General features: G+C 48.1%; 2 protein-coding genes across 2 annotated transcripts in view; both read left to right on the forward strand.

Moving 5' to 3' along the window:
• The window catches only part of NEU1 (neuraminidase 1), an 89,729-nt gene extending 75,161 nt beyond the window's left edge, over positions 1-14,568 (forward strand). Inside the window, exons 6-7 of the mRNA XM_082263543.1 lie at positions 947-1,047; positions 14,369-14,568. Of these exons, the coding sequence (XP_082119669.1) occupies positions 947-1,047; positions 14,369-14,545 (278 nt within the window). The 3' untranslated portion in view covers positions 14,546-14,568. The remainder of the gene's footprint in view (positions 1-946; positions 1,048-14,368) is intronic.
• Positions 3,164-7,106, forward strand: LOC309559768 (uncharacterized protein; the record flags this gene model as incomplete). Its single annotated transcript, XM_082263203.1, has 2 exons — positions 3,164-3,179; positions 6,319-7,106. 2 exons carry the CDS (start codon positions 3,164-3,166, stop codon positions 7,104-7,106), a joined length of 804 nt encoding a protein of 267 aa, XP_082119329.1.
• Positions 14,569-20,315: the final 5,747 nt, after the last annotated feature.

A 20,315-nucleotide genomic window follows, 5' to 3' on the forward strand; every position in this document is an offset into this window, starting at 1 on the left:
TGCTGATATGGTAGTGATCAATGCATGGAAGGGGTGATGCTGATATGGTTGTGATCGATGCATGGAGGAAGTGATGCTGATATGGTAGTGATCAATGCATGGAGGAAGTGATGCTGATATGGTAGTGATCAATGCATGGAAGGGGTGATGCTGATATGGCAGTGATCAATGTATGGAGGAAGTGATGCTGATATGGTAGTGATCAATGCATGGAAGGGGTGATGCTGATATGGCAGTGATCAATGTATGGAGGAAGTGATGCTGATATGGTTGTGATCAATGCATGGAAGGGGTGATGCTGATATGGCAGTGATCAATGCATGGAGGAAGTGATGCTGATATGGTAGTGATCAATGCATGGAGGAAGTGATGCTGATATGGTAGTGATCAATGCATGGAAGGGGTGAAGCTGATATGATAGTGATCAATGCATGGAAGAGGTGATGCTGATATGATAGTGATCAATGGTTGGAGGAGGGGATGGCGGTGAAGGAAGAAGTATGTGGTGTATTAGTGGTCCTCATAGAGGTGTGGGGGGAGGAAGAGATGACGCTGAGGATGAGGGAAGGAGAACAGTCTGTCATTGGTACCTATAGAGGGAGGGATAAGGAGATGATGTTGGAGGATGATGAAGGCAGAGCACAGGGGGAGGGGGAAGGGCTCTGCACAGAGGACGCAGTGACAGCTGCACAGAGGATCCAAATACATCTAAAAGCCATTTCCTGAATAGAGATCCCATTCTATTCTATTCCCATTCTATTGTAGTGGCACCATGACCAGCCAGTCACAGGGCATCCAGCAGCTGCTGCAGGCGGAGAAGAGAGCTGCTGAGAGGGTGGCAGAGGCCAGGAAACGTAAGATTGGGGTCTCTGTGTTTGTCTGGGGGGGGGGGGGTGATAAGAGGGATGGATGTTCCCGTACAGCTGATTACTTCTTCCATCTCTAGGCAAAGCTCGGCGCCTGAAGCAGGCGAAGGAGGAGGCGCAGGGTGAGATCGAACAATATCGGCTGGAGAGAGAGAGGGAGTTCCAGGCTCAGCAACGCATGGTATGTACATCCCAAAATAAGGGAGAAAAAAAAATATATATATGTGTGTGTGTGTGTATACATATATCTCAGATACTAGGGGTCGCATGACTCTCTATGGCAGCCAAGAGTCACAAGTGAAATGGCCATATTGGGTTCTATGAAAAAAACAGGTTTCTGTATACAATGGCAAGATGTCATCATCCTGAGATCTCACTGCCATGTGAGGACCGGTCATGTATAGGGGTATAATGGGGACCTGTCATGTATAGGGGTATAATGGGGACCTGTCATGTATAGGGGTATAATGGGGACCTGTCATGGATAGGAGTATAATGGGCACCTGCCGTGTATTGGGGTATAATAGGGACCTGTCATGTATGGGGGTATAATTAGGGACCTGTCATGTATAGGGGTATAATGGGGACCTGTCATGTATGGGGGTATAATAGGGACCTGTAATGTATAGGGGTATAATGGGGACCTGTCATGTATGGGGGTATAATGGGGACCTGGCATGTATAGGGGTATAATGGGGACCTGTCATGTATGGGGGTATAATGGGGACCTGGCATGTATAGGGGTATAATGGGGACCTGTCATGTATGGGGGTATAATGGGGACCTGTCATGTATGGGGGTATAATGGGGACCTGTCATGTATAGGGGTATAAATGGACCTGTCATGTATAGGGTTATAATGGGGACCTGTCATGTATGGGGGTATAACGGGGACCTGTTATTTATGGGGGTATAACAGGCACCTGTCATATATGGGGGTTTAAATGGACCTGTCATGTATAGGGGTATAATGGGGACCTGTCATGTATGGGGGTATAAATGGACCTTTCATGTATAGGGGTATAATGGGGACCTGTCATGTATGGGGGTATAATGGGGACCTGTCATGTATAGGGGTATAATGGGGACCTGTCATGTATAGGGGTATAATTTGGGACCTGTCATCTGTCATGTATGGGCGTATAATTAGGGACCTGTCATGTATGAGGGTATAATGGGGACCTGCCATGAATGGGGGTATAATAGGGACCTGTCATGTATAGGGGTATAATGGGGACCTGTCATGTATGGGGGCATAATGGGACCTGTCATGTATAGGGGTATAATGGGGACCTGACATGTATAGGAGTATAATTAGGGACCTGTCATGTATATGGGTATAATGGGGACCTGTCATGTATAGGAGTATAACAGGGACCTGTCATGTATAGGGGTATAAATGGACCTGTCATGTATAGGGGTATAATGGGGACCTGTCATGTATAGGAGTATAATGGGGACCTGTCATGTTTGGGGGTATAATTAGGGACCTGTCATATATAGGGGTATAATGGGGACCTGTCATGTATGGGGGTATAATGGAGACCTGCCATGTATAAGGGTATAATGGGGACCTGTCATGTATGGGGGTATAATGGGGACCTGTCATGTATGGCGGTATAATGGAACCTATCATATATAGGGGTATAATGGGGACCTGTCATGTATGGGGGTATAATGGGCACCTGTCATGTATGGCGGTATAATGGGACCTATCATATATAGGGGTATAATTAGGGACCTGTCATGTATAGGGGTATAATGGGGACCTGTCATGTATGGGGGTATAATGGGGACCTGTCATGTATGGGGGTATAATGGGGACCTGTCATGTATGGGGGTATAATGGGGACCTGTCATGTATAAGGGTATAATGGGGACCTGTCATGTATGGGGGTATAATGGGGACCTGTCATGTATAAGGGTATAATGGGGACCTGTCATGTATGGGGGTATAATGGGCACCTGTCATGTATGGGGGTATAATGGGCACCTGTCATGTATGGGGGTATAATGGGACCTGTCATGTATGGGGGTATAATGGGGACCTGTCATGTATGGGGGTATAATGGGCACCTGTCATGTATGGGGGTATAATGGGACCTGTCATGTATGGGGGTATAATGGGACCTGTCATGTATGGGGGTATAATGGGGACCTGTCATGTATAAGGGTATAATGGGGACCTGTCATATATAGGGGTATAATAGGGACCTGTCATGTATGGGGGTATGAATGGACCTGTCATGTAAAGGGGTATAAAGAGGACCTGTCATGTATGTAGGTTTCTGTATACCATGGCAAGAAATCATTGTGAGATCTCACTGCCATGAGAGAACCTGTCATATATGAGAGTATAAAGAGGACCTGTCATATATGAGAGTATAAAGAGGACCTGTCATATATGAGAGTATAAAGAGGACCTGTCATATATGGGAATAAAAAGAGAACCTGTCATATATGAGAGTATAAAGAGGACCTGTCATGTATAGGAGTATAAAGAGGACCTGTCATATATGAGAGTATAAAGAGGATCTGTTTTGTATATATTACAATATAAAGAGGACTGAGCTCCCACATATCGCTGATACAATAAAATCCCACAGAAAGAATTGAGGCACCTCTACTCATGCTCTTAATTTTAATATTTCTCTTTGTAACACATAGAACACATCTCTTCTGTTGTATTTTTATATGTAATATCATGTATGTGTGCACCTTACATCAGCATTGGTGTCTTTCTGCAAACAACCAGATTTGATCAATGGTACATGCATATAATAAATGTATATAATATATAAACAAATAAAAAACCCATAGTGGCTAGTTTAGTTTTCACCTTTGTCACAATGTCTCATTAAAGCTGAACTCCAGCTTTTATTTTAGTCACATTGTTACATTGGTCCAGCCTAGCACAATGTAATTATGTATGTTTTATGCCTAAGGGGCTGCTGGGGAAGCGGACAGTCACTGTAGTAGTCATCCCTACAATGTTTGCCGCAATTCTAGGTCCTGTGCCAAGCAGGTGCCCCACTGCACACTGACCACATGGGGTCACTCATTCATCTCTATCGCCATTTACAGAATGCCTTGTATGTCCTTGTACAGGTGGAGAAGAGGAGTGGTGACATCATGGACCCGGAAAATTGAAGCAGTCTCTGTAGTAGCACCGACTACTACAGTGATTGTTAGCTTCCCCAGCAATCCCTTGGGTATGAGATATACAGTACATTCTTTATTGTACTGGGCTGGATGTAAGTGTGCAAATAAGATCATACCTGGAGTTCAGTTTTAAAGCTGAATCCAGGGGAAACTTCCAGACTACCCTAGCAAGGGGGCTCCCCCTCCCCCCCCCCCCCCCCCCGCCGTGCAGGCGTTATATGCTTATTTTTGTCTAGAGTACCATCATAAAGTCATTTTATTTACCCCTTGCTCCCCAACTCCATCCTCTACTCTCCAATGCTCTGGGTTTTTGGACGTGCCCTCTGAATTGTTACAGGTGCCAGGATTGATATGACTGTAATATTTTTGAGCTGGCATCCCAGCCCAGGGGGTAGTTACTAAACCTGGAACACATATAGCACACTATATTCAATACCTGCTTTCCATTGGGTTATGGAAAACTCCCAAGACATTCTCACTCTCATGCTGGTGACGCTCTCACCACAGCGCAGTTTGATCCCACTAACCATTAGCAAATTGAATGAACATTAAAAAAATTAACATTTTTGTAGGAAATTCTATAGGTTTATGGCCAGCTTTAGACACTTGTCACCAGAACAGGTGGAATATTCCCCCTCCCGTTCCTGTGACAACTCAAAAATGTGGTTTTTCCATCACTTTCTGTACCAGAGATATTGGTCATCAGGACAAATATTGAGGGTAAATCTCCCCACCAGGTACACAGATGGCAATTGAAACCTGAAAGCTTTAGACAGTTGTCACCATAACAGGTTTACCCATTGGAAGATACCCCCTCCTGTTTCTGTGACAACTCAACAAGGTAATGTATCCATCAAGTTCTGTGGTGGAGACAAAGCAAGGCCCGAAGCGAAAAAAAAAAAAAAATAGCGCAGGGCAGACATGACCATGTGAAGAGGGGAGACAGGGCAGGTGTGGGTTAAAATAAATTGTTTTGATTTGGGGATATTCAGGGATTGGTGTATCAAGTTTGGGAGGGGTTGAGGTACAGTTAGGAGGGGTGGCCCCTAAGATTTGGAGGTCAGTGGAAGTTCAACGGACGAAGGAAGAAGAAGCTTGGTCACCCACCTTTTGCACTGCAGAGCATCTCACCTCGGCTTCTCTGGTTCGGCTGCGATGGCGGAGTTGGACGTTTTGCTGGAGCAAATCAAGGCCGCTGCCGCGGTGAAGGCGACTGAGTGGCTCCGGGCCCAGGTCTCCACGTTGATGGGGGTTCAGGACTCTGCCCAGGAACCAGAGGGGCTTGCGGTCCCGCGGGCTCGGCGGTCACGGCCTCCGGAGCGTTTTTCACTGGACCCTTCCCCTCGAGCTCAGCGTCATCCTAGGAGCCCCGACAGGGACCCTTCAGGCCCGCCGGCTAAGCGTGCCTCCGCTGCAGCCGTGCGCGCCTCTGGGAGGAATCCTCTGCAGGAACGGAGCTCTGGGGGTGGTGGGAGAAGGCGGCCTTCGGTCTCTCCCCGTCCCTCTCGTCGAGGAGCAACTGGACTGGCGGGCTCCCCTACTGGGGATGCTCCGGTCGGTGGGGAGCCTCGGCGTGGGAGTGGCTTCATGGCGGTCGGTGGCAGCAAGGATCGGCGGGACTCGGAGTCGGCCTCGGCTGTGCGCAGAGAGATGACGCGGCGGGGCAAGTCACGTGGCCGGGTCATCGAGAGTTCAGCTGGATCACGGAGGTCTCCGTCGGGCGAAGCTGGAGTAAGGGGGCGGGGACGCCTGTCGCTCGGCTCTACAGCTTCCGGGAGTGCGCCACCTGGTGGACGGATGCCAGCAGTGTCCGGGGACGATCGTTCGGAAGGCGAGGTGTCTGGATCGGATGCTGAAGAGGATGTCGGTGTTCGGTCGGCGATGAGGGAGGCTGGATCGGCGGCTGGGGGCGCCCCCCCTGGGCAGACAGGTGAGGTCACAGTTCCTTCTCTGGCTTTGACTGATTTGGGGGGCTTGTTTGATGTGGGGGGTGGGAGTCCTGGGGTGGCTCAAGGGGGAGGGGCGTCCCGGCCGGTGGGGGTGGGGACCCCGGATGGGGGTGCTGATGGGGGCTTGGGGGGCTTCCTCCTGGGTCTACGGGACCTCTTGGGGCGTTTGGCCCCGGGGGGCGGGGGCCGCTTGTCTCCTGCGGCGGCTTGGGTTCCTCCGGCGGGGGGCTCAGACACGGAGCCCGTGGGGGCCCCGGGGCTGGCGGGGCCGTCTTCCGCGGGGCAAGTTGCGGGGGTGGCTGCGGCCCCCCAAGTTGTTGGTGCGCCTGCGGTGGCGGCAGTGACGGCTGGGGCTGCGGGGGACAAGACCGGGACGGCGAAGGAGGGGAAGGCGGACGCGGTTCGTCTGGACGATTCAGCAAAAGGTGAGGTATATGTTTGTTTTGAGGGCCCATTGGGGGCACATTTGAAACAGGAAGTCCGTGAGAAGATCTGGAAGGGTGAGTACGTGGAAATCTTCACGCTGTTGCCCCTCGAGAAGTTCAACCTGGACAGGGTTAAACCGGAGGAGCGCAAGAAGGAGGACGAGGAAGCGCGACGCTATCGGCTTATCCCGCGGACGTTCACCAATTGGCTGCAGGCCTTTGCCATTCTGGCGGGCGTCATAGGGGAAAAGGCGCCGGAAAACTGCTCGGCCCTTTTCTGTTACATGGACGCTATAGGGGAGGCCTATCGGGTTTATGGGGGGTCGGCCTGGCTGCGGTACGACGAACAGTTCCGGCAGCGGAAGGCGGTTAGGCCGTCATTACGGTGGGACCACAAGGACATCAGCCTGTGGATGCGGCTCATGTCTTCTGCGAAGGCTCCGAATCAGTTTTTTCCAGGGGGGGCCAGTGGTTCTGCGACCCCGGGACAGCCGGCCGCAAAGAAGAGGGGTTTCTGCTGGCAATTTAAGGAGGGTTCCTGTAAGTTCGGTGGCACCTGTCGCTTCAAACATGAATGCTCTGGTTGCGGAGGTTCCCATTACTTGTCCCGGTGTTTTAAGTCCGGTAAGGGGCGGTCCGGAGAGCCTTCGCAAAAAGGGGACGATGCCGGTGAGGGTGGAAAGGCTGCGGCCTTTTCTAGATAGGTACCCCGATAGGGCGGCTGCCCGACTTCTGGGGGAGGGTTTTGCGGTGGGTTTTCGTATCCCTTGCTCTTTGGCCTCGGTGCCTCCGGTGGCGAGGTATTTGCGTTCGGCATTGCGCCACCCTTTGGTGGTGTCGGATAAGTTGAACAAGGAAGTGGCTCTCGGTCGCATGGCGGGCCCGTTCCCTGAGGTGCCGGTGCGAGACTTGGTGGTTTCGCCGTTGGGGGTGGTTCCCAAAAAGGAACCCAATAAGTTTCGCCTCATTCACCACCTCTCCTTCCCAAAGGGTGGGTCCGTGAATGACGCCATCGACCCGGATGCCTGTACGGTGTCTTACATTTCCTTTGACGCCGCGGTGGCCTGGGTGCGTCATTATGGGCGGGGGGCCTTGATGGCCAAATCTGACATAGAGGCGGCGTTCAGGTTGCTCCCGGTTCACCCGGATAGTTTTCGGTTGCTGGGCTGCTGGTGGCAAGGGGCGTATTATGTGGATCGCTGCCTTCCTATGGGCTGCTCCATATCTTGCGCGTTGTTTGAGACCTTCAGTTCCTTTGTGGAGTGGGTGGTTCGGGATGTTTCCGGTGTGAATTCGGTGATCCACTATTTGGACGACTTTCTGTGTGTGGGCCCGCCCTCTTCCAACGGGTGTGCGATCCTGCTTGCCACTTTGCAGCAGGTGGCGGGGAGTTTCGGCATTCCTTTGGCCCCGGACAAGACGGAAGGCCCGACCACGGTGCTCAGCTTCCTGGGCATTGTCGTGGATTCGGAAGCCATGGAGTGTCGCCTACCGGAGGATAAGTTGGGGGCTTTGAGAGCTGAAATTGAGGGGGTGCTGGGCTTGCGCAAAATTCGGTTGCGCAGCTTGCAGTCGTTGCTGGGTAAATTGAATTTTGCCTGCCGCATTATGCCCATGGGCCGGGTTTTCTGCCGACGGCTGTCGGCGGCGACTTCGGGAGTGAAATTGCCCACTCACTTCGTCAGGCTCAACAAAGAACACAGGGATGACTTGCGTCTGTGGCACGGTTTTTTGGCCACGTACAATGGTAGATCCTTGTGGTTGGCCGGGCCGATTAGCAACTTTGATTTGGAGCTGTTTACCGATGCAGCTGGTTCGGCTGGGTACGGGGCTTTTCACCGGGGGGCGTGGAGCGCCGCCCCTTGGCCGGGGGAGTGGCAGGTGGCGGGGCTGGTCAGCAACTTGGTTTTGCTGGAACTGTTCCCGGTGGTGGTGGCTCTGGAGATTTGGGGGGCGGAGTTCAGGAATTTGAAGGTTCGCCTCCATTGCGACAATCTCGGGGTGGTCCAGGTAATCAACCGCGCGTCGGCTTCTTCTCAGCCGGTGGTGCGCCTCCTCAGGTATTTGGTTTTGCGGTGTCTACAGTTGAATGTTTTCCTGTATGCTGTGCACATTCCGGGGGTTAAAAATGATATTGCTGACACGCTGTCTCGGTTTCAGTGGGACAGGTTCCGGGAGTTGGCACCGGCAGCGGAGCAACGCGGAGTCCCGTGTCCGGAGTGGCTATGGGGGATTGCCTTGGGGTCCTCGCTGGATGGATCAGGAAGTCGGTGAGCGAGTCCACGTGGTCGGCGTATTGCAAGGTATGGTTGGAGTGGCTGGAGGTGTTACGGGTGGCATCGGTGGATCCCCTGGGTCCGGAGGTCAGGTGGGTGTTACTTTCTTTTGTTTCTGATCATTTTGAGAGGGGCTCGTCGGCTTCCGCTGTGGCACGCAAGTTGTCCGGCTTGGCTTTTCTGTTTAAATTTCTGGGTTGTCAGGACTTCACGAAGGACTTCTTGGTGAGACAGGCGTTGAAAGGCTATTCCAGGGCTCATCGGAGGAGGGACTCTAGGCGCCCGGTGTCCTTCGCTCTTTTACAGGACGTTTGCATGCAATTGGGGGTGCACTGCGCCTCGTGTTATGAGGTGGTGTTGTTTAAGGTGGCCTTTTCTCTCGCTTTTTTCGGGGCTTTCCGGATTGGGGAATTGGTCAGCTCCTCCCGGACGGTGCCGGGGGGCTTATTGGTTCAGGATGTCTCTGCAGGTCGGGAGGGGGTTACTATCCTCCTTCACCGGTCCAAAATGGACCAGAGTGGCAAGGGGGTCCGTGTCCGGTTGTTCGCGGTGCCGTCTTCGCCGCTGTGCCCGGTGGGGGCGGTTCAGGCTTACTGGGCAATCCGCCCTCCGCGGCCCGGTTCATTTTTGATGCATGCGGACGGGTCGTCGTTATCTCGTTTTCAATTCATATCGGTGTTCAGAAAGTGTGTGCGCTCTTTGGGTTTGGATGCCAGTAAGTTTGCATCTCATTCCTTTCGGATCGGGGCGGCCACGGAGGCTGCGCGCTGGGGGTTGAACGAGGATGCGGTAAAACGCATTGGGCGCTGGGAGTCTAGGAGGTTCTTGTTGTACGTACGTCCGCAGCTGTTGGTGTAATGTATGTGCGGGTGTTGGTTTTATCGCTGGGGGGGGTGGGGGGCCCGGCTGGTTGTCTGATTATTGGTTGGTGTTTTTTGTCCCCTTTTCTTGTAGGTTTGGACCCCTGCCTCATTTGGATCTTGGGACACTCGTATGTTTTCTGGGGGGCCCGGAGAGCTGATGTGCGTCCTAATGGTAGACAACTTGGTTTTCTCGGCAGGAGGCTTGTGTCAGGTGGATGGGGGTGCCAGGGCTTACTTGGGGCAGGGTCCTTCCGGAAGTGCATCGTTTCGCCCGGTTAGACAGGCAGCCAGATGTTTTGGTGCTGCATGCTGGGGGCAACGATTTGGGGGCCAGGTCCGCGCGGGCCTTGATCAGGGACATCAAGTTGGATTTCCTGCGGCTGCGCACGGCTTTTCCGGCGCTGCTTATAGTTTGGTCGGATATGGTGGCCCGCACGTCCTGGCGCATGGCCAGGTCGGTCGCGCGGCTTAATAAGGCTCGGATTAAGTTGAACAAGGAAGTGGGGCGCTTTGTGTGTCACAATGGTCACCAGGGCTGATATTGAAGCTAAATCTCCCAAACAAGTACACAGATGAAAATCGAAACCTAAAAGCTTTAGACAGTTGTCACCAGAACAGGCTTACCCATTGGAAGATTTCCTGTTCTGTTCCTGTGACAACTCAACAATGTGGTGTATTCATCACATTCTGTAGTGGAGATAATTATCATCAGGACTAATACTTAGTGGTTCTAAAGCCATAAGGCATTTTTACCTCAATGCATTCTATACATTAACCGGTTGCCGACCGCCGCACGACTATATACTGCGGCGGTCAGCCCCGGCCAGGCAGAGTGACGTAGGGGTACGTCACTCGCCTGTCACTGACTTGCGAGCCAATTGCGGGCGGGCTCGCGCCCGCCCCGGCTCGTTCACTGACAAGTTAGTGCGTGTGACCGGCGGACCCGATCGTCCGCCGGTCACTCACGATCGCTCCGGTGAAGGGAGAAAGGCGGACGGCTTATGTAAACAAGCCGTCTGTCATTCTTCCCTGTGTAAAAATGAAGATCAGACGGTTCTACTATGTAGGACCGTTGATCTTTGTTTTTACACCAATAGCCATGTCCCTTTACAGTTAGAAACACGCCCCTAGGACACACTTAACCCCTCCCTCTCTAATAAAGTTAACCCCTTCCCTGCCAGTGTCATTTTTGCAGTAACAGTGCATATGTATAGCACTGATTACTGCAGTAATGTCACTGGTAACCCCAAAAGTGTCAAAAATGTCAGTCAAGGGTCCGATCTGTCCTCCGCAATGTCGCAGTACCGCAAAAAAAATCGCATATCGCCGCCATTGCGCGTTAAAAAAAAAAAACAACAAAAATGACAGAAATCTTTCCCTTTGTTAGTAAACGCGATAACTTTTGCGCAAACCAATCAAAATACGCTTTTTGCGATTTTTTTTAACAAACATATGTAGCATAAAACAAATTGGCTGAAAATGTTAAAAAAGTTTGATTTTTACATTTTTTTTGGGGAATTTCATATTAAAAAATTTAAAAAATATTGTTATTTTTGCAAAATTGACGCTCTTTTTTTGTTTATAGCGCATGATCAAAAAATCGCACAGGTGATCAAATACCACCAAAAGAAAGCTCTGTTTGTGGGAAAAAAAGGACGTCAAATTTGTTTAGGTACAGCGTCGCACGACCGCGCAATTGTCCGTTAAAGTCACGCAGTAAAAAATCGCAAAAAAACCCCTGGTCTTTTAGCAGCCAAATCCTCCGGGGCTTAAGTGGTTAAGGTAAAAAGTCTTGTTTGCTCCAGAATTCCCATAGACCCCCTGATTCTTACTTGAGCCTGATCCGATCCAGCGATCTGCATGTTGTCTCCCTCCTCATTGGGCAGATTGATAGCAGCGGGAGCCATTGGCTCCTGCTCCTGTCAATCAACTTCAGTGACGAGGGAGCGGGGGGCAGAGTTTCACTGTCTGTGTCTGTGGACACAGCAGTGGGGCTTGGGAGTGAGCATACACAAGTGCCCCCACTGGAAGCTGCTTCCCGTGGAGGCCCTGGACAGAGAGGAGGGCCCAGGAGTGCTGGCGAGGGACTTGAGAAGAGGAGGTTCATGCCCGCTCTGTGCAATTCCATTGCACAGAGCAAGATATGTTTTTTCTTTTTAATGTTCCTTTATGTAGCACCCTACAGGTAGGTGCTAGGTAAAGGTATAGTGGGCCTTGTCTGCCTAACAGCAGGGCTGTGATTTAATAGTCAGGGTGTCATGGTTTCCAGGTGTGCTTACAGAAGGAGGAGTCTCCCCTCTGGCTCCTGTGAGAGGCTTCTCATAGGGCGGTGGAGGAAACCCAATCAGGGGACACATCCAGGCTTGTAACTGCCCCAGGAGGCAGATTGTGCTGCAAAGGATTCTGGGAGTGGGTATAAGTTTGGGGGTGGCACATGACACAATATCTTTGGCCGGAGCAGAGTCCCAGGAAGGAGAGTGCGGCTGTCTCTCCTCCTGTCTGAGGAAGGTGGATGTCTCGGGGTGTTGCCTGAGTGTCCAGAGTGTGCTGAGAGAGCTGAGGGGAGCCAGTGTGCCAAGAGCCTGCGGAAAGAGAGAGAGAGGGGTCCACCCCCAGAAAAGCCTACACAGGTCGTGAGTACTGAGGATTGCTCCTGGGGGTCTGCCTGAAATTAGAGGGGGGGCACTCAGGAAGAGGTTCTGGGATCCAGTGCCAGCTAGCTGTGAAGGGGGTACCTAGGTTGAGGACCCTGAAACTACAGAGGAGGTACCTAGTCAATGGACCCTGAAGAGTTCAAGGTTAAAGGGGGCACCTGCAGTTTGGGCCCATGAATCGTACAGAGTGTGCCAGTTGAAATGACAGCCATACAGAGTTCTACTTTATGCTACCTCAAGCTGTGTCAGGCGGGGGAAAGTATTTAGTGACTTTCACAGCACAACAGTGTCAGGAGTTCTACAGTTCTCAGTCCTGGATCTTCTGGACTATAAGTCGAGGATTCAGCACTTCTGTGTTCTGCAGAGTGTTCTCAGTGTCAGTGAGCGTTGCCTGGCGCCGGCTGGCGTCAAGGAAGCGCCAACGGGCATTTTGGAAGTAAAGTCCCAATTGTAATCAGTTAAGCCTCAAGGAGTATCCCACTCATTCCCTTCTCCCATCCCCTAATTCAAATAAAAAAACCACAAACAAAGATGCCGGAGTTGTCGCTGCTTCAGTTGTCACACCCAGGGTCACAGCTCCCATGGGCTGGAGAGGATTCCAGTACTAATGGCAGACCCACATCAGGCCACAGGCCTTGAAACCTTGCTACATTTACAATCGCTTTAAGGAGAAATCTCCCCATCAGGTACACAGATGGCAACTGAGTAATGATAATAAAGCAAAGGCAAGACCACGTAGCTTGCAGAGGGGGACGCTGAGTTGCAGGCAATCAGTAAGCAGTAATATGTGGTAACCTCTAGCAACCAAACCAGTGAGCGGTGATGTGTAGTAACCTCTAGCAACCAATCAGGAAGTTCCATGTGGTATGAAGTAAATAGGAGACATTACTGGAAAATGTCATATATTGTTCTTATACTTTATGCTATGTCTCCATTCATTGGAGTTTTTTAACTTTATATTTAACAAAATACGATTTATTATAAATATTTGTGTAATTTCAATAGTACCTGACGGGGGAGTTCAACATCTACAAAGTCCTGTTTTCTCTTTCTTTGTTTTTTGACAACGAATCAGTAAACGGTAATGTGTGGTAACCTCTAGCAACCAATCAGTGAGCGGTAATGTGTAGTAACCACTAGCAACTAATTGGTGAGCGGTAATAATGTGCAGTAACCAGTAGCAACCAATCAGTGAACTGCAATTATGTGCAATAACCTCTAGCAACCAATCAGTGAGCAGTAATGATGTGCAGCAACCTCTAGCAATCAGAGAGCCTGGTTCTTTATGTTTACATTTTTTAACAATTTTAAGTCTGTGTGTGTGTCTGTTTTATGGGATGTTGCAGTGCAAAGTGAGATTGCCCGGGGCGGCGGGGGGGGGGGGGGTTGTTACCAGGAAAATGTTTGCCTAGGGTTGAATCACTATTAAAGACCCTGGTATGGTACAGACAGACAGCATCATAGCATCATTTACAGGAGCCAACTTTGGGTTCGCACCCTGACCATGCTCTGCCGGCCCGAAACTAGCCTGCCCAGTGTTTGTCTTATAGGAAAAAAAATGTTTGGGGGAGGGGGGTGACACCATGTTTTACCTGACCAGGGAGACACCAACCCTAGTGACACAGCTGCTCATGTGACAACTCACATGGTTTAACCTTCATGTTCTGTGACAATGGTCACTAAAACAAATTTTGATGGTAAATCTCCCCATCTGGTACACAAAACCTGAAAGTGGTTCTCACCCCTCACTGCTCCACCCAGTTTTGGCAAATGTGCCATCTCAGTGCTAAAATCCCCTTCCCCACCCACATACAGGGCCTCATTTATTTTTAATTCTTGCACGTGGGTATGACTGTTAGGGGTTGATTTACTAAAACTGGAGAGTGCAAAATCTGGTGCAGCTGTGCATAGAAACCAATCAGCTTCCATTTTTTTTTGTACTTTGTCAAAGCTTAATTGAAGAAGCTGAAGTTAGAAGCGGATTGGATACCATGCACAACTGCACCAGATTTTGCACACTCCAGTTTTAGAAAATCAACCCCTTAGAGTCAACACTGTATTTTTTTTCATAGAAAATGTTGTGAAACATTGGGGTTATGATATGCGACAAGCTGAAAATAGTTCTTTGTCAAGTGTTTTTTTTTTTTTTTTTTAACTGTTATTTTTATTGTAGGCCTTGGGCACCCATGGTGACCTGTCCTCCGAGGTGGAGGCACGGACCCGCAAGACATTGCAGATGGTCCAGTCCAGTCATGGAAAGAATAAGGAAGTTGTGCTGAGAAGACTGCTAAGCTTGGTGTGTGACGTAAAGGCCGAACTTCATCCCAACTATCGTTTCACCAACTATTGAGTGTCACTGACCCCCCCCCCCCTTCCCGCCGTTGGTGTACGCATGCTCATAGGTGTCCTACAGGAGAAGTATGGTTGGGATCCTTAGTCTGTGGCTATTTCACTACCCATAATCCTCTGTTGCTGTTGTCAATTAGTGAGGCAAGTCCAAATTAAATAAAGAGGAAACCTGTCACGTGAAAATGCGGCAATATATGTGTGCAATATATCATATCAATGGGAAATATTATCACAAACACTAAACAAAATAAAATAAGCTAGAAAGAGAAGTTATTTCCATCAATTTTATTATATATAAAAACCAACTTTATTATATTCACACACATGTACAATTGTGACACAGTAAGTGGCATTATAAGGTCGTATATAAAACAATAAATATAAAAACATTCAATTGATTTAGAGCTGGTTCACATAGCAGCGACCTGACTTGCCGGGGCGACCTCGGAGAGACCTGCACATACTTCATATCATTGAAGTCAATGGCGGTCGCTCCAGGTCGTCCCAAAGAAGCTCAGGACCCTTTTTCTAAGTCGGAGCGACTTGTGTCGCTCCTATTAGAACGGGTCCTGTGCTAATCTATGGCAGGCGACCCACAGCGACTTGTCAGGCGACCAGGTCACCTGACAAGTCGCCCCAGTGTGAACCGGCTCTAAGAGTATGTGAATTACATTCATTTTATTGTACAAAAAAAACGAATATAATGTGTTCCCCAAATCGGTATATATACATAAAATGTAACAAAAGAGCATAAAAACTCCTGCAACAACAACATTTTTTTCAAAAACTTCACAAAAAATAAAATAAAAAATGTAAATGAAATATAATAGCTTTTTAGTTAAAAAAAAACAATTCTAAATTGTTGGATACAATTTTAGAAACTGTTGTGGTATTGTTCTTTATTTATTTATAAGTTGGGGCTACGAAGATATAATGAAAAATTCCTTTGTTCCATTCACTCGCTTTATGTGCAGGTTTAGCAATGGTAAAGATCACAAACAATCTTAAAGCCTCAAAAAAGGTTAAATAAAAAACAGTTAAATGTTAGGCTCCGTTCCTACCTGAACGTATCGATTTCAGGTTTGAGCTCGATTCTGCCCGTGATTTAAAACCGTTGCAAATCGCGGGACGCTTGTGTGATGCCATTACTTCTTAATGGCACCCCAATTGCGGCGCGATTTTGCTGTAATTGTCGCGCGATTCGGATTGCTCAGGTGTGAACGGAGCCTTAACCTGCTTAGCGGTATCCCCGAGCGTGACTCGGGGTGGATTTTCCATGTTATTATCGGTATCCCCGAGTCACGCTCGGGGTAGATGAGCAGAGCCTGCAGCGCTGTCTCTTACCTTCTCCTGGCGATCCAGCGATGATCTCCCATTGCTGTGATCGCCAGCCGAGAGTCCCGCCGCTCCTCCGTCGGTGTGATGACTTCCTGGTTCCGTTCCCTGCAGCAGCAATGCTGCATGGGAGCGGAACTAGGGAGGGAAATTCAAACGTTGCACAAAACATATATATATATATATATATATATATATATATATATACATACACACACACACAGATATATATATACACACACACAGATAGATAGATAGATAGATAGATAGATAGATAGATAGATAGATAGATAGATAGATAGATAGATAGATAGATAGATAGATAGATAGATAGATAGATAGATAGATAGATAGATAGATAGATAGATAGATAGATAATATATAACGCATGAATTATAATCTAATCATTAATATAATTTTATTATATAATATATATATATATATTATATAATAAAATTATATTATTGATTAGAATATAATTCATGCGTTTGTGTTTCAAATTTATCACATCTGGGATGTCTACTAGACTCTTGTTTTGGTCAGGTTTAAGTCAGTAATTACTAAGAATTGTAGGCCTATAATACATAACGCCAAATTTCCATGCAAAAAATTGTACCGCTTTTGGTACAGAATTCCTGACATAATCATACCGCCAGGGAGGTTAAGACACACTTGTATGACACAGATAAAGAACTGACTTACTAAAACTGGGGAGTGAAAAATCTGTTGCAGCTCTGCATGGTAGCCAATCAGCTTCTAACTTCAGCTAGATTCAATAACCACTTCTGGACCAGAAGGTTTTACCCCCCTTATGACCAGACCATTTTTTGGTATACGGCACTGCGCTACTTTAACTGACAATTGCGCGGTCGTGCAACGCTGTATCATAACAAATTGATGTCCTTTTTTTCCCCACAAATAGAGATTTCTTTTGGTGGTATTTTTTACTTTCTGCTATTTAACATTCCCAATAAAAAAAAAAATTAAAAATCAAATTTTTTCATAATTTTAGGCCAATATGTATTCTACTACATATTTTTGGTAAAAAAAATCCCAATAAAGTGTATATTGATTGGTTTGCGCAAAAGTTATCGCGTCTACAACTAGGGGAAAGATTTATGTCATTTTTATTTATTTTTTTGTTTTTACTAGTAATGGCAGCAATCAACGATTTTTAGCGGGACAGATCGGACACTTAACTGACATTTTTGACACTTTTGGGGGGGACCAGTGACATTGCTACATTAATCAGTGCTAAAGATAAGCACTGTTACTGTACTAATGACACTGGAAGACAGGGCCGTCCTTTGGGGTGTGCGAGCCGTGCGGCCGCACGGGGCGCCATGGGCAACAGGGGCGCCGTGTGGCCATCACAGCTCGCAGACTGTGAGTTGCAGACAGTTAGTTACTCACATCAGTGGAGTGGAGTCCGAACGAGTCATACCAGCAGGTGCTGCCAGGTCCCCCTGCCCTGGGACTGGGTGAAGACAGAGCATCGCATCGGATCGGCACCTGAAAAAAAAAGACTGCCGCCGGCTCCCGAAAGGCACACTGCGCAGGCGCCGCTGCTCGGGAAAACCCGAACACACTCGGCTATTCTCGGGCAGACGGCGCATGCGCAGTGGCGTCTAAGCGCCTGGAGGCGCCATTTTTAAATGCAATGCCACCGTCCACAGAACGGTAAGTGTCACTGCTGTGTGTATGTACTTTTTAAGACAAATTAGGCTAAATACTTTTTATTTTATTGACAATGAAGGGGAGGATATAAGGGACTTAACTGTCTTAACATAAGGAAAAAAAAAAAAAAAGAAGTAAAATACAATAAAATAATATGTTTACTACATAATTGCACTGGTAATGGCAGTTACATACATGTATGTAATGTATACATGTATGTAATGTATGCATGTAATGTAATGTATGTATGTAGTGTAATGTACGTATGTAATGTATGCATGCAATGTAATCTATGTAATGTATACATGTATGTTTAGGTGGCGAGGGGTGAAGATGGGCGGGGGGGGGGCACCACAGGATTAGCTCACACAGGGCGCCTGAACACCTAAGGCCGACCCTGCTGGAAGGGAAGGGGTTAACACCAGAGGCGCTCAAAAGGTTAAATGGGTCTCAAGGGGGTGCTTTCTAACTGTGTGGGGGATGGGCTTGCTGCATGAACACAGAACCTGTGTCCCTAACTAAGAGGAACAAAGGATCCCTGTGTTCCTAACAGACAGAACAGCGGTCTGCCATGTTTACAATGGCAGACCGCCCTTCTGTCTCCACAGGGAGCCATCGCAGGTGCCCGGCGGCAATCGTGGCCGCCGGACCCACTGATTAGCTTCCCCTGTGGCGAATGGGTGTGCATGCGCTGCTGCTGTGCCTCCTGTACTTCTTCATTCAGTTGCGTCTCACTAATACAGGAGGTGTGTTACTGGTCGGATAACCAGGTAAAAACAGAGAGAAAAAAGCCAGAGAAATTAACCACTTTACCACCGGAGGATTTTGCTGTCTTCCGTCCAGGCCACTTTTTGCGATTCGGCGCTGTGCGACTTTAACTGACAATTGCGCGGTCGTGCGACGCCGTACCCAAGCGAAATTTACGTCCTTTTTTTCCCACAAACAGAGCTTTCTTTTGGTGGTATTTGATCACCTGTGCGATTTTTACTTTTTGCGCTATAAACAAAAAAAGAGCGTTTATTTTGAAAAAATAACAATATTTTTCACATTTTTTTATATGAAATTCCCCCCAAAAAAATGTAAAAATCAAATTTTTAAAAAATTTTTGGCCAATTTGTTTTATGCTACCTATGTTTAGTAAAAAAAAATCGCAATAAGTGTATTTTGATTGGTTTGCGCAAAAGTTATTGCGTTTACTAACTAAGGGAAAGATTTCTGTCATTTTTGGTGTTTTTTTTTTTAACGCGTAATGGCGGTGATCTGCGATTTTTTTGCGGGACTGCGACATTGCGGCGGACAGATCGGACCCTTGACTGACATTTTTGACACTTTTGGGGGTACCAGTGACATTACTACAGTAATCAGTGCTATATATATGCACTGTTACTGTAAAAATGACACTGGCAGGGAAGGGGTTAATTTTATTGGAGAGGGAGGGGTTAATGTATGCCTGGTGCTTACTGACGTGTGGGGGGGGAGGTGACTGAGTGACAGAAGGACAGATCGGATGTCCAGCTATGCTGAACACTCCGATCTGTCAGTCCCTGTCACTATGGAGATCCGCCCGCTGTGTTTACACACAGCGGGCGGATCTCCAGACTCGATCCCCGACGATCGGGGCAGAGCAGCGGCAATCGCCGCTGCTCCTCCCCTGGCCCGACTCCCGCTGTGAATGAACACAGCGGGAGCGAGCCTCCGGCGGCGCGCGAGCGCCGCCCACAAGGGGCGGAGTCCAGCGACGTAGGTCTACGTTGCTGGACGGGGTCGCGGCACTTTGCCGCAGTAGCCTCAATGTAAGCGGGGCTAAAGTGGTTAAAGCCAATGCAGCCACCACATCTATGGTTGCTAAGCTGAAACATAATACATTTTTGGTTTTGGGTTTAATACAGCTTTAAAGGGTATGACAAGCATAAATCTTTTTCCAGTCTTGGATGGAATTGAGAATTAGACCCCCCCCCCAGGTTTTACTGCTATTTGGGGACCCATTGGAGAGATATACACCCATTTCCTGTCTGGATGAAAACTATTTTACCAGACAGGAAGTGAAGGAAAATCTTCAACAGGCAATTGGGCAGGAATAAAAAATCTGACGGGTTGCACTGATATTAAAGAGAACCATTTTTTTTTCTCTCTGTGTTGCTGTTATAGTTCTCCTCACAATCCCTGGATATCAGTAAAAATCTGACAGGGTTTCTAATCCTTCCCCCTCTTTATCTAAAATGGAATTTTTGGAAATGTATACTTTAATAGCGTTAGAAAAAAGCGCCTGATTAGCTCACAAAAAAATGCTTCCCAATGTAGCCCTGCCCCCAAGGGGTGGCTTATTGCATGCATATCCTCTTCACTTCTTCGACCCTGAGCCTGCTCCGACCCAACTGACACTATTTGTTCTGTGATTCTGAATGATTGAGACCAGAAGGATTGCAGTGAAGAATCAGTTTAGTGCTTTTGACTTTTGAAATAAACAGGAGTATACAAACAGAATCAAAAATAATGCAAATGTTGCCAAGGACGTAGATCCTGAATTCCCAACCAAAGATTTAGGTTTAGTTCAGCACCCAGGATCTGGAACACAGGCCGCACATGCATACACAAATAAATGCGTATGTATGCTAGAGGACTGCGTTCAGCAACAATAAAAACACATTGAATTGTATTGATGTACTTAGAGAGTGACCACAGATTAGAATAACTACACTTAATAACTTAATGTAGAACACACAATATAACAATGCTGGATTACTATCAGTGTGCACTCT

This window comes from Pelophylax lessonae, assembly GCF_965119305.1.
Source record: "Pelophylax lessonae genome assembly, chromosome: 7".
Classification (NCBI taxonomy): Eukaryota; Metazoa; Chordata; class Amphibia; order Anura; family Ranidae; genus Pelophylax; species Pelophylax lessonae.